This window comes from Gossypium hirsutum, chromosome D05 (assembly GCF_007990345.1).
Source record: "Gossypium hirsutum isolate 1008001.06 chromosome D05, Gossypium_hirsutum_v2.1, whole genome shotgun sequence".
Taxonomy (NCBI): domain Eukaryota; kingdom Viridiplantae; phylum Streptophyta; class Magnoliopsida; order Malvales; family Malvaceae; genus Gossypium; species Gossypium hirsutum.
In genome coordinates this window covers 1,879,611-1,896,644 of record NC_053441.1, presented here as the reverse complement: position 1 = coordinate 1,896,644, position 17,034 = coordinate 1,879,611, and the positions used below count along the sequence as shown (strand labels likewise).

The following is a 17,034-nucleotide window of genomic DNA, read 5'->3' as shown; positions in this document are numbered from 1 at the left end:
GGTCATGTGATGGGTACCCGCATCCGGAGCTCTGGAACCGTCCGATGAATCACCAAATGTGAAACCAGTGTGTGTACTGTGTACCGAATCAGTGCGAGAAAAGTAGGCCCTTTTTTAATTTTACTTCCCAGCACCTATCCAATAGGATCAAAGTTTTATTGAGAACTGAGAGCGAAAATAGTCTGACCATCCAAAGAAAAAACAAGAGAAACGTATATCGATGAATTAAAAAACCCCCCACTCTGTTTAAACGCGTGGAATCCACTCCCTTTAGCTGATACGATTCATAGAATACGTAAGTAGAGCGATGGTTTACGGTCGGGACCCATCCCTTCCATCACAACAAAGTCCAAATATTGACACTCACATGGAGCAATCGAAGTAGTAGCTATCATTAAAATTAACAAATCTCACGCGCTCCCAGTCGAGCGTTAACAACAGAATAGGCAAGCAAAAGTTAAAAGAAAAGAAAGACAAGCGCTTTTTTTTTTCTTCTTCTTTTTTAATTTTCAGTTTACCAATATGAAGAAAATATTATTAGAAAATAAAACGCTTTTCCCACCACTGCCAGTCGCCAGCAAAGCCATATGCTCACTTATCTCTCTCCTGTTTCTAGTTCAGCTCTATTTTTTTTTTTCGTTTTTCTGTAATCTCGTGATACCTTACAAAACCACACTGTTCTCCTTCCGATTTTTCATTTTTTCTTTTATGGGTTCTCACCGGAAAATCGTACTTGGGTCTCACCGGCCGCCGAGAAAAACAAAGCAAATATAGAGTGAAACCCGACTATTTTTCCTCATTTCTTTCTTGTGTTCCATTTTTTCAAGTGAAATCCCAAAATGGTTGTAAATTTTAGCTTTGTTTTTTTAGTTTCGGTTCTGATATTGTGTTTGGGAGTGACCTCAGAGCCAGTTCAAGACAAGCAAGCTCTCCTTGCGTTCCTTTCAAAGACCAAACACTCGAACCGGATCCAATGGAACTCATCAACTTCAGCCTGCAATTGGGTCGGCGTCCAATGCGATGCGAACCGCTCTTTTGTTTATACTCTTAGGCTCCCAGCTGTGGGTCTCGTTGGCTCGATTCCGCCTAACACCATCGGTCGGTTAAACCAACTCCGAGTTTTGAGTCTCCGAGCTAACGGTTTATTCGGTGAGATCCCTGCCGACTTCTCCAATTTGACTCTCCTCCGTAGCCTTTATTTGCAAGATAACGCCTTTACAGGCCCGTTCCCACCCAGTTTGACCGGTTTAACTCGTTTGTCACGGCTTGATCTTTCTTCCAATAATTTCACGGGTCCAATCCCTTTTGGGGTCAACAATTTGACTCAGCTGACACGGTTATTCTTGCAAAACAACAGATTTTCCGGTTCTCTTCCGAGCATCAACTCCGACGGTTTGAATGAGTTCGATGTTGCTAATAACAGCTTAAACGGTTCCATTCCCGATACGCTATCTAAATACCCTGCGTCTTCATTCGCCGGAAACCTTGGCCTTTGCGGTGGCCCACTCCCGCCTTGTAACCCATTTTTCCCTTCGCCGGCACCATCTCCTTCCGAGCCCATTTCGCCCTCAACATCTGGTAAAAAGTCTAGAAACCTTTCCACCGGCGCCATCATTGGTATTGCCGTGGGGTCGGCATTCGCAGCGTTACTATTACTGTTATTCCTCATTCTTTGCCTCCGGAAGCGGCAACGGCAGCCGTCGAAGCAGCAGAAGCCGGTTGCGACCGGCGCAAGGGCGGTTCCGCCGGCGGAGGCGGGAACCTCCTCGTCGAAAGATGATATCACCGGAGCATCAACAGAAGGGGAAAGGAATAAGCTGGTGTTCTTCGAAGGTGGGGTTTATAGCTTCGATCTGGAGGATTTGTTAAGGGCTTCAGCTGAAGTATTGGGAAAAGGTAGTGTCGGAACATCGTACAAGGCGGTGCTAGAAGAAGGGACGACGGTGGTCGTTAAACGGTTAAAAGACGTTGCCTTGAGTAAAAAGGAGTTCGAAATGCAAATGGAAACGTTGGGCAAAATCAGGCATGAAAACGTTGTTCCTTTAAGAGCATTTTATTACTCCAAAGATGAAAAATTGCTCGTTTCCGACTTCATGCGCGACGGTAGCTTGTCTGCCCTGCTTCACGGTAACTTTTCTCGGTTTCATTTCATTATTTCATTCTTTTATTTACTTGACTTTTTCTGGGTTCCCCCCCCCCCCTTAAACAGCCTAATAATTCATTCAAATTTATGCTTAATATTATTTTTGTGGGGACATTTTGGAATGTTGTTGGGATAATGTAATATTTAATTGGTTGATGTTACAGTGATGAATTTAATAATGGAAAGGTTCTTAATCATTGAAGAAAATGTTTTAAGTTTTCCAATTTAATAACCAGAGTAATGTCCGGGTTATGGGTTTCTTTGTACAATTCCCCCACTTCCTCTGCAAACATTCTTACAAGAGTATGTATTACGCTTGTAATGGCTGTCTTTTTTGTCTTCATTTGCATTCAACCACCAGCATTGTAACATGCAGTCTCATGATTCATATATGGATCCACCGACATTATTTCATTGCCCCCTTTTTTTTTTCACTAAAGTTGCTCTGCAACCTTGAAATCATGCTTTTAAGTGCCAATTATAACGCTTACTGCTTTGTAATAATCAAAAACTCTTTTCAATTCAAGGAAGCTACACTTTTTTTTTTTGGCTTATGCTTAGTATTAGGATTTTGACCATTAGGTTTATTTTGACTAATCATGAAAATTACAGGCTCACGTGGGCAAATTACTTTTTGTTTTTGATAACGATGTGAAGGGTTTTGTGAAAATATGCTGCAGGTAGTAGAGGCTCAGGCCGAACTCCGTTAGGTTGGGACAACAGGATGAGAATAGCGTTGAGCACGGCTAGGGGTTTAGCCCATCTCCATGTTTCCGGGAAGGTGGTGCACGGCAACATCAAGGCCTCCAACGTCCTTCTCCGACCAGACCAAGATGCTTGCATCTCTGACTTCGGTCTCAATCCTTTGTTCGGCAACTCCACCCCACCTAGTCGTGTTGCAGGCTACCGAGCACCTGAAGTGCTTGAAACCCAAAAAGTTACTTTCAAGTCTGATGTGTATAGCTTTGGAGTGTTGTTGCTAGAGTTATTAACCGGCAAAGCACCTAATCAAGCATCGTTAGGCGAAGAAGGGATCGATCTTCCTCGTTGGGTCCAATCCGTGGTTCGGGAAGAATGGACGGCCGAAGTTTTCGACGTGGAATTGATGAGATATCACAGCATCGAAGAGGAAATGGTGCAACTATTACAAATCGCGATGACTTGTGTGTCAACGGTGCCAGATCAAAGACCCTCCATGCAAGAAGTGGTACGCATGATTGAAGAAATGAATAGAGTGGAAACAGACGACGGATTACGACAATCATCTGATGATCCTTCGAAAGGATCAGACGGACAAACTCCTCCCACAGAATCAAGGACCACACCGCGCTCCACCACTCCTTGAGCGTGCGTGATATCAACAACGAAAGGAAAAGACAAAGTGAATCGGAAAAGTGAAAGGAGAGTGTGTGTGGGGATGGGAGTGTTAAAGTGTGCAGAAAGCGTAAGTAAAAGAATGATAAAGTGCGCATTTGATTGGGGGAAGTAATTAATGTTTGCCCCTAAATTTGTGTCTTTTTTTTTTTTGCTATTTTTTTAAATTTCGTTATCCTGGGGTTTATTCTTTTCCTTAATTTTTAATTTGCAATTATTTTTATAGATGGAGTTGAGAAAAGGGGGGGGGGGATTTGAAATGTTTTTGAAAGATGGGGGAGTTCCATGAACTTATTGGAATTTGACCATTTGATGAATTAGATGATTTTCTTTTTCTTTCTCCTAATCTCTTTTATTGCAATGGCCATGTGACAAGCTAATCACGTAGTTGAAAATTCCTTGTAAAAGTCTAAGGAGAAAATAGAAGTTGAATAGGTAAAATGAGGAAGAAAAACAATCCATTTTGGTTATTTGGTATTATTTCTAGAATTTCTCTCGCCACAATTTGAATTAAAAAGTAACGAGGTGGATAGTTTCCTTAAATTTCCTTATTTCAATATTTCATCACATAAGTTAATTTTATTTTGATTCCTGATAGAAAATTGAAATGTAGGCAAGGGAGCCTATTTAAACGGGATTAGAAGCGTAGTTAAATGATGGAATGGAGAACCGAACTGGAATCGGAGGGACTAGAGGCATGACACGTGTAGCTCAGAAGTACTAATGATGATGATTGGGCAGATTTGGAGATATGATATTTTCACCGGGGGAGAGAACTTTTGTCTGTTCATGGATTGGCATGGTAGCCAGAGGAAAAGAAACGCAAAAGCCAAGAGTGGGGAACAGCCTGGCCGGCTTTCCTTCTTTTCTTTTTCCCTAGACAAAAGAATAAAAATAAAATAATGATTTTTTTCATTTTTCATTTTTCATCAAAAATGGTTAAACATTATGTTTGACGTGGCTAAGCTGGTAACGTTGATCTGTTTGATCGGACCCACTCAGTCTATCAACTTCATTTTTCCCGCATACAATTTCGGCCTTGGACAAGCAAATACAAATGGTCAAAAATAGGCAGGGAGGGTATAAAGAAAAGTAATTATCGGAATTCGGGTAATGTGTAGGTATTGGTCGTCCAGCGAATCACAGTAAACACCAAATATTAATTCCAAAACGATTCGTTTCGAATGAATTTTTATTTTTGAAAAATAGAAGTGGGGTAGAGTGGATGTTTAGTTTTGATTAGGATAATGAATAAAGAGCGATTATATTAATTATTTGTCTCGATTCATTTCATTATATGAAATTATCATTTTATTTATATATACATTACAAAAAAAAGAGTAAATATATAATAATGAAATATAAAAAAAATCATATATTTTATGTTTAAATATATTTTTAAAGAATTATGTTTAACTATTTATTTGATTTGAAAAATATTAAAAATAAATAGTAAATTTTTCCATGGAGGTAGTAGTAATTTTTAAAATTATACATCTATAATGGAACAAGATGAGTGATGGAGCTGACCATACCAATTGTAGAGCGATGATGGGATTAATAATATTTGTCTCCGCCTCGCTTCATTGCCACCTGCCCATTGCTTATCTCTAATGTCTCTATGCTTGTATAATTTATTAAATTAGCATTTAATCGTTATTTTAACATTTTCTATATAATTACACGTATCATCATCCGTGATTTGAGCTTAATCCTAATCAAGTAAGAGATGATATTCAAGTGAAACTCTCTTAAATATGTTGATTTTAAAATTTGAGTTTGGTCCAAATACTACCGGAGAAAACAATTCACTTTCATTTCTTCAAATCATTTGTTGGCTCATTTGAACTATTTTACTAAATTAAGTAGTCATTCTTTAATTATATAATTTATATTTGCAAAATCTTAATTGACACATGAAATATTATAATATATGATAGGTGGTTAAAATATAGTATAGATTTCTGTATTTTTCACAAATTTAAAATTTGATCCTCTTATTTTTAATTTTTAAAATTCAGATTTAATTGTTAACGGTGTTAAATTTATTAGTGGATCATTTGAAAATAAAAAAAATTCATTTAATAGCAATGCAATTAAAAATAACATTATCATAAAACCGAGTTTAATAAAAATAATATTAACTATTAGATTTAAAAATAAAAGTATATAGGTAAAGAAAGAAGGGGGGGGGGATATTAACAGATAAGCAGTTGCCGGAGAAAGCAAAGTTTTTGGTGCACCGAAAGTGTGTAGTTTGCCAAAATAAAAAAGATAGAAAAAGAAAAAAAAAACATCTCTTACACATTGTCTGGTTTTGATTGTTTGACCTAATATTCGATTATTCTTAATTAAACCCTACATCAGGTTGTCTTCTCCATACTGTTTTTTCATTTCAAAAAGAAGAAAAAGGATTAATGAAGAAGAAAACAAGGTGTGGGTCATATATGTATGGACCCACCCCTATTATCACATCATCAATATCTTCACTTTTTCTTTTCAATTAAGTCTTGATAACACAGATCAAACCCTTTAGAATATTAAGTTGTAGTGGTTGAAATTCCCTGGACGTAATCAATTTGTATAACACCGTGAATGATTATGGCGACAGATCATTTGCATAAGATGCAAGGCTAAGAATATTTCTAGATTTCCTTTTTCTTTCTTTTTGTAAATTAAAACTACTCCCATTTATAATCAACAAAACATCCTTCTTTAAATAATTCATTATCAACTTAATTAAATTAATTTGAATCTTAACATATGCCATCTCCATTAAGTGAGCATTCGATCGAATCGAGTTAATTGAATTGACAACTCTTATTTTATCATCCTAACTCGATTTGAAATTTTTCGAACCGAGTCGAATAAAATGAAATTTAAGTCGAGTAGAATTGAGTGAAATTGTTCGAGTATAAGTCAAATTAAAATCTTATTACAGTATAACCAATTCCACGTTAGAGCACATAAATGTAAAACCATATACATTTGAAAATTTTTTCAAAGCAAAATAAGAAAAAAAAATCTTTAATATGATAAACTTGAATAATTAATTAACTTAATTAGGTCCCAAAATTATTAATTTTTAAAAAATTTAAATTTCTTTATATATTCTTTAGAATTTTTTTTGAATTTTTTAAAATATATATTTTGAAATTTTTATAAATATTTTAAAATTATTTTGATTTTTTTTTGTAATTTTTGTTGAAAGAAAGACCAATTTACTTATTTTCAAAATTGATAGAGACCAAAAATGTATTTATACGAATCTATTATTCAGATTATTTAAATTGTAAAATTTAACTTGACTTAAACTCAAAACTCGAATTACTTATTTGAGTTGACTAAAAAAATCGAATAATTCAATTTAATTAACACAAAATTTAAATTTATTTTCAAATTTTTCGAATTAAATCAAATTTTGCTAACCTCTAATCTCTATTCTTCCATCAACCAAAGAGATGGAAAAGGACCTTAGCCCCATTGGGCATTGGCAGTTTACGTAAATTATTTAGTGGTTCATGAACCTGAATTGATATAATAAAGACACCAAGAAAGCAATAAAAAAATCAAAACCAGAAAAATAAAATCTGTCTCACTTCTCTAGTTTTATCTGATGATAGTAAAAAAAATGACCTAAAAAACAAATAAAAAGAATGTTAATATAAATCTTTTTTATCATAAAAACACTTAAAAAGGAAATAGCCAAATAGGCACTTTTGGTGGGGGGGGGGCATTGGATTCTTCATTCATCAATGCATATTTACAACACTACTGTTTATCACTTAATTTTACAGGTCATGTTTAGCTTTATTTTACAATGATGAGTAATCCAGGTTGACCTAATTTTCTTTATTTTCCCTCACAAAATACAGTTCAGCTAAACTTTTTTACCCTATTCATTAAGTCCTTTTATGGGTCTTTTAAGGTGGCTTTAATTAGCTCATCTTATTTTTTTCAAAGACCTTTTTTTGGAGTTTGGCTGATAATAATAATGCAAATGTATTATGGTTATCTTAAACCCTAAGCTAACCAGTTTCTTGCCTTCTAAGTTCATCTTTGAATCCATATATATATATATATGAAAAGCTGCCATTTGGAAATGGAATTGGCTTTTTGCCATTTTACTTGTATGACAGTCAAAAACCATAATCATCTCTTGATTTTTAATGTTAGTTGGATCAGACAAGATAACCTCAATTCTCTCTCAAGGTTTCTAATGTTCTCATAAAATTTTCATTCATTAGACAAAAAAACACCTCCATTGAAATCTCACCAACTTGAAAGGCCTCATATGTTGGATGTAAGTAAGTGAATGCCAATTCATTGAAATCACATCAGAACTAATGAATTAATTGAAGAATCATAATAAATATAATAAGGTGAAGTACACAATCAAAGAAGGTAGTTGCGGAAACAATCTAATTCATAATAAATAGTTAATATATATAAATTACATCTCAAAGTCTATAAATTTAATGATTGTTAACTACTTTATGGAACATAGTTAACTTTAGTTTTGATGTGATGCCTTGTGAAAAGCAACTTGTTCCATTTGTGGGCTTCGCTTGCCCATGAAACAAGGTGCAGTGCTAGAGAGGGGTGGTTGCTAATGACGCAAAAAATGCCTTCTTTTTCTTTCACCGAAGACTAAGGACCTAGGGAAAAAAATTAAATTTGTATAACAGCCTAGTAAACCATTGAATGTTAATCGTCTTCATGCTTTATATCGATTGTTTGAGGTGTTTGAAGAAGCTGACTATAATGTTGTTCCATTGCAAACCACAGGTTGATTGGTCCCCATGGATTTGCAGCATTGGATATTGTACTTTGTGCACATGTGATGTGAGTAGAAAAGCAAAACCATACGAAGCAAGTGCAGGAAAAAGAGAAAAGAAAAAAGAGAGGAGAAAATACCCTTCATTGGATACCTTGGAAAAGGCATAAACATAAAAGATGGTGCTCGAAGTTTGGGCTTCGGCTATTAGCTGCTTGAGAAACCTCAACCGGTAAAAACTATCGGCTTATGTTACTCAGGATTCTTCTCCTATACTCGTATTTATGTACATCCAAATTTGTATAAGGTGTACGCAAATCCCTTTTTAGGTAGAAATTTGAGGTATTTATTATAGTGTAATTACAAATGATGCTAAAGTGAGAAAGATAAAAAAATAAATTGCTGATAATGTTCTTTGTTACTACAATAATCAAGCCTAAACTCATGATAAATGTAAAAAGAATTTGGTTTTGAAACCAAATTTTGTCATTTTTTTTCCAGTGCCCTCTTTTAATGGAAGATCCAGAAACTGAAGAAGCATAGCTGCATTATTCAATTTACTGTAATTTTTTCTGAATACGAACAGAACCGCCTCGAGTTTTGTGTGAGTATCTTATACAGATTGATATGAGTGAAGCAGTATTATCCATTCTTCCAACATGTCTAATGTGTGGAGCTCAAAGCTGTTATCTGGTCCGATAATTCGGATAAATCAGCATCAACTCATCGGTCCTGGCCGAACATTCTGAACAATTCTTCCTAATGAAGCAAAAAGTATCCATTTGTTGTTTGCTTCTTTTTGCTTAAACTCGAGCCGGTGTTGAGTCTCCTTGGAGCACTTCATTTGTTACCTACAGATCTGATTAGTGCGTAAGAACAGAGTTTTTAAGCACTGGATTTCATATCAATTCCCAACAAAGCCAATGTAGCTTGTATATCCTCAGTATTGGGGTGTGATCCATCACCACCAATGAAAGAATGAAGTTTTTCACCTATTTGAATCCAACTGCACCCGGGACTCTTCTTCAACCCTTTTTCTTTCATTAAATCCCTTATTTCAGATACGTCATCCCACCTTCCTGCAGTAGCATATGCATTTGAAATCGCCACATAATTCCCTGAATTATCTGGTTCCAATTCTAATAAATACTTTGATAAATGCTCCACAAGTTCAATCTCGTTATGCTCTCTGCATTTAGCAATAAGTTGTCCGATTATGTGTGCATCTGGTTCAAATGGCATTGTGAGAATAAGCCTAAAAGCCTCATCTAAACGACCTGATCTAGAAAGAAGACTAACTACACACCCATAATGCTCCATGCTTGGCGACAAATGATGTTTAGAGGCCATTTCAATGAAAATCTCTAAACCTTCATTTACCAGTCCGGTGTGACTGCACGCAGATAAGACACTTGTAAATGTTATACCATCGGGTTCTATGCCAGCTTCCTTGAGATTTTTGTACACCGCAAGAGCTTCTCCGGCTTGACCATGTAATGCATAAGCAGAAATCATAGCATTATAAACAGGCAATTCATTGCTTGAGATATGATCAAACACCCTCTTTGCTCGACTTAAACATCCACATTTAGCATACATGTCAACTAAAGCTGTTGAAACAGAAATCTGTGAACCGAGGTCATGCCGTATAGCGTATCCATGGATTGCTCTTCCATGTTGTAATGATGTCACATTTGTGCAAGCTGAAAGTGCACTACTGATGCTTACGGTATTCGGTTTGATCCCCGATTCTTGCATTTCTTGAAAAACCTGTAATGCCTCGTTGTGAAAACCATTATGAGACAGGCCAGTGATAAGAGTAGTCCAAGTTATAAGGTTAGGGTGGACGCCAAGCAATTGCATCTGCGAGAAGAACTCTTTAGCTTCATTTAACTGGGAGTTCCTGATAAATCCTAAAATCACGGAATTCCACGACGCTACATTCGGCGGCACACTCTCTAACTGCATTTGATAAAACAACTTCAAGGCCTCACCACTATGGCCAACATTTGCATAAGCAGCCAACAATGTATTCCATAATATGATATCTTTGTTATTAGTGGAACTAAATACATGTCCAGCATAATCAATTCTTCCACATTTGGCATACATATCTACAATGCTACTTGCAACAACCACATCAGACTGAAGGCTGTTCCGAATACAATAACAGTGACCCTCTTTTCCAAGTTTTATATTGCTCGAATTCGCAGCTGCGGTCAATATAGACGATAGAGTCACGCAGTCAAATCTCAAATTTTCCGATCTCATCAGGTGACACATATCGAGTGCCTTATCGATCAAGCCAGATTGCAAGTAACTAGAAATGATCAAATTCCAAGTAACTACATCCTTTTCAAGCATCTTATCGAAAACTAGATTGGCATCGTCAATCAAACCAACCTTGGAATAGAAATTCAAAACAGAACTACCCAAAATGCTATCCAATTCGAATCCATGTAAGACAGCAATGGCATGCCCCTGTTTTCCCTCACCTATTGCACCTAAATTAGCTGAAGCCGATAAAAAGCTCGATATGGATACCTGACTAGGTTCCACACCTTCCATTCTCATCTCATGGAACACCCCAATTGCTTGCTCATTCATCCCATTTTGCATATACCCAACGATCATCGAATTCCAAACAATTACATTCCTCTCAATCATAGCATCAAACACTTTCCTTGCATCTTCCAAAGCCCCACATTTTCCATACATATCAATCAAACTACTTGCAACAAAGACACACCCATCAAAACCCACTTTCACCACATGCCCATGAACCCCTTTCCCATACCCAAGCCATAACAAAGCACCACAAGCTTTCAATGCATTAGGGACCACGAAATTATCTGGCAAAAACCCATTTTCTTGCATCTCAGAAAACCCCATTAAAGCCTCTTCATTTAACCCAATTCTACACTTGAGTCCTATAATGGCAGCCCAGGAAAACACATTCTTTACCCTCAATCTACTAAACAAATTATTAGCAACATCAAAAGCACCACACTTTGCATAAAAAATAACCAACTTTGTTTCGATATACTCATTTCGTGCAAAGAAAGCACCGTGTTTTAGAACTTGAGCATGAATTTGCTGACCTGTGAAAAGATCTCGTTCATAAACGCAACCCTGAAGGATTTCGCCGTATATTTCAGGTCCAACCGATAGGTTTTTAGAGTCCATTTCAGTGAGTAAGTCAACAGCTTGTTGAATTTCGCCATCTTTGCAAAGTGAAGATATGGTGTGGAAGTAAGATTTATACAAAGTATGATGATTTCTGGTGGTTCCATTGAGTTGTGTAAGATGAATTGGCTCATTTGAATTGAAGGATTTGATTGTTTTTGATAATTTGAAATGAGAAAATTTGGGGGTTGTGAAAGGAAGCGAAGCCATGCAGCAAGTAATGAAGAAGAAGAGTGATTGTTGTAAGGGGAAGCGGGAAGGATGGTTTCATCATGAGAAATCAACGACTCTTTCCTTTCACCAAAAGGAAAAGAAGAAGAAGATAAGTTTATCATCCAGCAATCAAAATTGTGATGGATTTGAACCTTGGGCCCACAAAATATTGGGACCCAATTCTTAGTGAAAATATTTAATTATTATACCATCAAGCTGAAAGAAAACATGTCATCTCATGGATATATTTAGTGTTACGAGTAAATTATATATTAATTTAAAATAGAAAATTTAAAATATTGTTTTTTTATAATGAATAAATATGATTAATTATTTTTTTAATAATTTATATAAAATCTATGCAACTATCTCTTAAAAAATATAATATTAAGATTTGAAAAACCCAATCACTACTTTAAGCGGATATTATTTATTTTAATTTTAAAGACGAAATCGTAAATGAATCTCTCTTTTTTTTTTTTTTTAAACTCTATAAATTTCTCTAAATGTCAAGTAATTAAAGTGGAAGATATACTAGGCTGTTTACAACAATGGGTTCATAGAAATCAGCCTACTATCTTTTACAGGCCTTCAAGAATCCCTTAAGACCCCATACAGGGCCCAATAGCCTACTGCCGTAGCCGCAAAGGCAAACTTTTCCTTGTTTAACCTACCATGAGTGTGAAAGGGGAAACCATCCAAACTTAATGAAATATTGAATTGATAGATTTAATTAGTGAAATAAGGTGAGTCTAGAATTAATAATATCATTTTCATTATCATGATTGGTGGTCTGCAGTTTTAGTTTCCCTCCCACTTCACGTAAAGAAATTATTAATGAATGGGGTAGTGAAAAATCACGGATAATATATTCCTCCTTTTATTACATTTTTCACAATAATTTGGATCTTATTATTTTTAATTATAAAATATAACAGACTGGAATGAAAAGATAATTAAAAGATTTTTGATCTACCCATGAACAGATAAGAATGCGTGCGACACATTAAATTAGGTAAGGAATTTTTGGATTTTTTTTAATAATTGATATTAACTGTATTTAGTGTTGACACTTATGAGAACAACAGGTCAAAATTATTTATTATTACAAAATTCCAGTCTTCATCTACACTCTAGTTCCTGCCTTTTAAACTCGTCTTTTAGGTAAGAGGCCGACCAAAGATATTCTAATTCCATTCTCCACTCTCTTGCTTTCGATGCTAATGGCTATTGCTAATTTGTATTTATTTATTTATTTATTTTTCCTATTCTAAATTTATGGTCAAACCCCACTATTTAGTAAAGATGGAAAATATTTTTGTATCAATATATCAGTTTTAGTATTCTCTTTTTTCTTTTCTTTTTTCCCTTTACTGCGGCTCTCATCATCCAAAAAAGTAAATGATTTCAATCAAACAAAACTAAGAAAAGCACAAACTTCTTTTTTTATATGTACATTAAGATAAGCTTGCATCAAGAATCCAAATCATGCAAATCCCTATACAGCTAGATAGCAATATATAACATTTTTATATAAACAATAAACAAGTTTCTGATGCCAAAGCAAACGACGACGAATCTATCCTATGTGAATTGGGGAATTTATTAGAACATTGAACCACCAATCCCTATTTTGATGATTCCATTTTTTTAACACTTACATAATACATTACAACCCGTAAATGTAAACATCACTGCCTTTCCGCAAAGCTTAAGAATCTTTCATATCATATAAAGATATACATGAAAGAAGAAGAAGAAGAAGAAGAAGAAAAAAAAAAGAGTTCGTCGTCGTTGTTTCTTTTTCATTCTTTTAATTATTTCCTTCTTTCAAAGTTGTATGGAACTTTGAATTCTTCTATCGAATTTTACTGATAATTCAGTTCAGATTTTTTTTTCCATTAAGAGGAATTGAATTTTATATTTCTTTTTTTTTTTGGATTTATTAATATTCTTAAATATTTTTCATATATGTAAAAATATTAATTTTAAAATTATTAATTATGTTGAATAACTTAATAGATGATTATGTTTTATTTTTAAGCGAAACTATAAAAAATAAGAGAAAAATACTTAAAATTAGTTTAAAGTATTACATCAAATTGATACGGACCCAATTTATTACTAAAACGGAACATTCCAACAGTATTGATACAAAATTGACTTCTTCTTTTGTATATCTGATCACATTTATTTGGTTTGTGATTTGTATTCTTTATCATTAGATTAATTATTTAATTAAGTTGTTTATCTGCATTAATTAGGCTGTTAGAAGACTAATGATCTCATCTCCAGTATCTAAGAAATGAGTTAAATTATAATTAGTTAAAGTAGTTCAAATAATGACGGATTATTTCAATTATTTTTTTAACAAAATCATTTCATTATATTAAAAAATATTAAATTTTCCAAATGAAAAAGAGAAGAAGCCAAGAACATGCTTGTCACTTTAGATCAAATAGGGAAGAACGAATCGATGTCAAATTCTAAAATTAGACTTTTCACTTTGTATTAATTAATTAATTAATTAAATTGATTGGTCGAGTTAGTGAACTTAAATTTCACTTACAAGATTTAGATTCGATATTTTGTTGTGGACTGTCCCTATAATTGGTCTTGAATTGCAACATACCTTAATCTTGAAATGGAATTTTTTTTTTCCTAAAAAAACAATTATCTTTTTCTTTATCAAGATTACTTTTTTTATGGAATACTTTAATTAATTTTTAACCCCTTTTCATTTATTATTTATAAGCTTTGGATCCTACTTTCTTTTTTTCTTACCAAATACCCAATTGGAGCATAAATTGGAAACTTTGCCTTTTAAATTGAAACCCCTTCTCTCCATAACATAGACTCTCCTTTTTTTCTTTTTTCTTTTTTTATATCACTCTAAATAGTGGTCCTAATTGTATGATAAAAAGTGTATTTCAAAAACAAAAAAAATTGTATGATAAAAAGTAGAGGATAGGCTGTTTGCAGATACGCTTTTGCTCAATTAATCCAACATCCACACCATGTGAGCCTGCAATCTCACAGCCAATGCATGTTCATCTTTAACATTTTTATTACTCGATCCATATAATATTAACTGCCAAAAGTCCCCCCTAATTCACTAATTGAATTAATTCTAATTACTTAAAATCATTTTATTTTTTAACAATTAGATTCTGATCATATCTGTTCTTTTTGACATAATATATCTGGAACTACTCATAATCCCTTCCAACCTATAAATAAGAGGATAATGTGCTTCAGTGTACTCGAACCCACGTCCTCCTATATTGACAACAATATTCATGACATTCCAATTAAAACTCAATTGATAAAATATCTAAAATTATTTTATTAGAATAAGTATTTTATTTTTTGAACAAAATAAGAAGGAACTTTCATTATATAGGTTGACGAGTGAGGGATAAAAATTTGCTATGGAATAGCCGCAAAGGCCGAATAATTTATCCTACATATGCTACATTAGATTGTAAGATTTGGAAATTAAAATATCACACGTAATCCAAATTCAATTGTCTTATTTCTTAGCTAAATGAATTTAGCTATGTATTTGAACTATATGAGTTCCTCCGGTCTTTGATATTTAAACATGATTATTATTATGCATTTAATATAGGTATTCAACATTTATATATATATATTTTTTGTTAATAACGGAAATACTGATTAAAACATTACTTTTTTAACGATATCAACATGGCAAACTGTGTGACATTCCACATATATTTCATTTTGACATGTCACTATTATCTTATATGTCATGTTAACAAATAATTTAAAATTCAAAAAAATATAAATGAAAAATTCAAGAAAAATATATAAGAAGCTCATTAAAATTCAAAAAAATTATCATGAAGCGCATGTGGATTGCGACACGAGTTGCCATGTTTGAAAATTTAACGTTTTAGTCCATATTTATGTCAAAGAAAACAACAATTCAACTTTTTTTAAAATGTTGATGGTCAAATATTACTCTCTTTTTTTTTCTAAAATTAAGGACTATATTTAGCTTAAAAATAAAAATCAAATTAAAAAGAACTTTAAAGGCTAAATTTCACGTTATGCATTTAATATATGTTTTGTATTTACTTACGTTTCAATTTTAAAAAAATTAACAATTGATATTTAGTTTATAATTACAGGATTGGTGTAAAAAATGAAAAGTAGTGCTATGTATAAATTGCAAGTTTGCTAGGCTCACACTTTTCTCTTTTTCTTCCTACTGTGACTTGTTACTATTAATTTAAAATGTACATTTTTTAATTGAAAAACATGTAATATTATTAATGTCCATCTTTTTCTAATGTATATAGGTTTATAGAGAGAGCCCCCATGGTCCATTGTCGAGTATTGTTAATATGGTTTTAGGGAAATAAGAAAAATAAAAGGAAGAAAAAGGGCGGGGAATATTCCGGGGGGGTATATAAATAAAAATATATTATATAGATATTGACACCAGACAAAAGGGATATTCAGAGGGACGAAATAAGGGAATATCAGTGACACTTGTCACGAGGAGAATCTCCTTTGCTTTTGCTTTGCTTTGTTTTAAGTTTCTTCTACTTTATTTTTTTCCTCATAGAATAAAACATGGAAGAGAGAAGAGAAAAAAAAAAAAAAAAAAGGCATGGGTTGGACTGGAGTCTTGTACGAGAAGGGACTGATTTGCTTTTAGATTTTTAGAAAGGGACTCACTATCCCAACCCAAACCCATCATTATTATTACCACTACTTTCCTCTTTTTGCTGACAACCCAGTAGTGTTAAGGCTAAGGGAATTCGATGCAGTCAGCAGCAGTCTTTCTTACACTATTTTCAACTTTGCCTTTTTACTTTCATTCAACCAAAAAAACAAAGGCATTTCTTACTGTTATTCTTCTGGACCGTATCGGGTCGGATCCCTGTCCCTGCATGCATGTTATGGTATCCCATGCACATTATTAATGTATTCATTGTCACATATTTTCTATTCATTTAACCTATACAAGTTGCTGTCAAGAAAAGTGGAGTAACCAACCAGGATTGTTCTCCATTAAACTAAAATGATCCAACTTCTTATATATACCAAAAAATGACTTGAAGAAATTCTCCACTTATTTTCAGACTGTTGGTTGGGGATGATATATGCATATTAAGGAATACTTGAGCTCACTCATATCATATCATATCAATATATAAGAGTGGGATTGGAATTCCGACCCGAACCCGGATCTTCGGCAGTGATTCTATTAGTATTAATATATATAAATAAAGAATAGTTGTGAAGGGAATCTTGTTACCTTCGTAGCCACTTCATTAAAGTGAGTAGCAGAAGAAGATTCCCCGGC

The 17,034-nt window shown here is 33.8% G+C and overlaps 2 protein-coding genes across 2 annotated transcripts; one reads left to right on the top strand and one right to left on the bottom strand.

Moving 5' to 3' along the window:
• The first annotated feature begins 505 nt into the window (after positions 1–505).
• On the top strand, positions 506–3,520 carry LOC107907424 (probable inactive receptor kinase At2g26730). Its single transcript, XM_041093071.1, has 2 exons — positions 506–2,127; positions 2,824–3,520. The coding sequence occupies exons 1-2, from the start codon at positions 840–842 to the stop codon at positions 3,486–3,488; spliced, it is 1,953 nt and encodes a 650-aa protein (XP_040949005.1). The 5' UTR covers positions 506–839; the 3' UTR covers positions 3,489–3,520.
• Positions 3,521–8,667: 5,147 nt separating this feature from the next.
• Positions 8,668–11,808, bottom strand: LOC107907425 (pentatricopeptide repeat-containing protein At5g55740, chloroplastic). The gene has a single exon (XM_016834797.2). It carries the CDS (start codon positions 11,688–11,690, stop codon positions 9,180–9,182), a length of 2,511 nt encoding a protein of 836 aa, XP_016690286.1. The 5' UTR covers positions 11,691–11,808; the 3' UTR covers positions 8,668–9,179.
• Between the last annotated feature and the right edge of the window lie 5,226 nt (positions 11,809–17,034).

What these genes read in the sequence shown, in the direction of transcription:
- LOC107907424 (XM_041093071.1), top strand. Translation starts at nt 840, where the DNA reads ATGGTTGTAAATTTTAGCTTTGTTTTTTTAGTTTCGGTTCTGATATTG. An exon ending in CTTGTCTGCCCTGCTTCACG is followed by an intron (nt 2,128 to 2,823) that starts GTAACTTTTCTC and finishes AATATGCTGCAG; the next exon opens with GTAGTAGAGGCTCAGGCCGA.
- LOC107907425 (XM_016834797.2), bottom strand. Translation starts at nt 11,690, where the DNA reads ATGGCTTCGCTTCCTTTCACAACCCCCAAATTTTCTCATTTCAAATTA.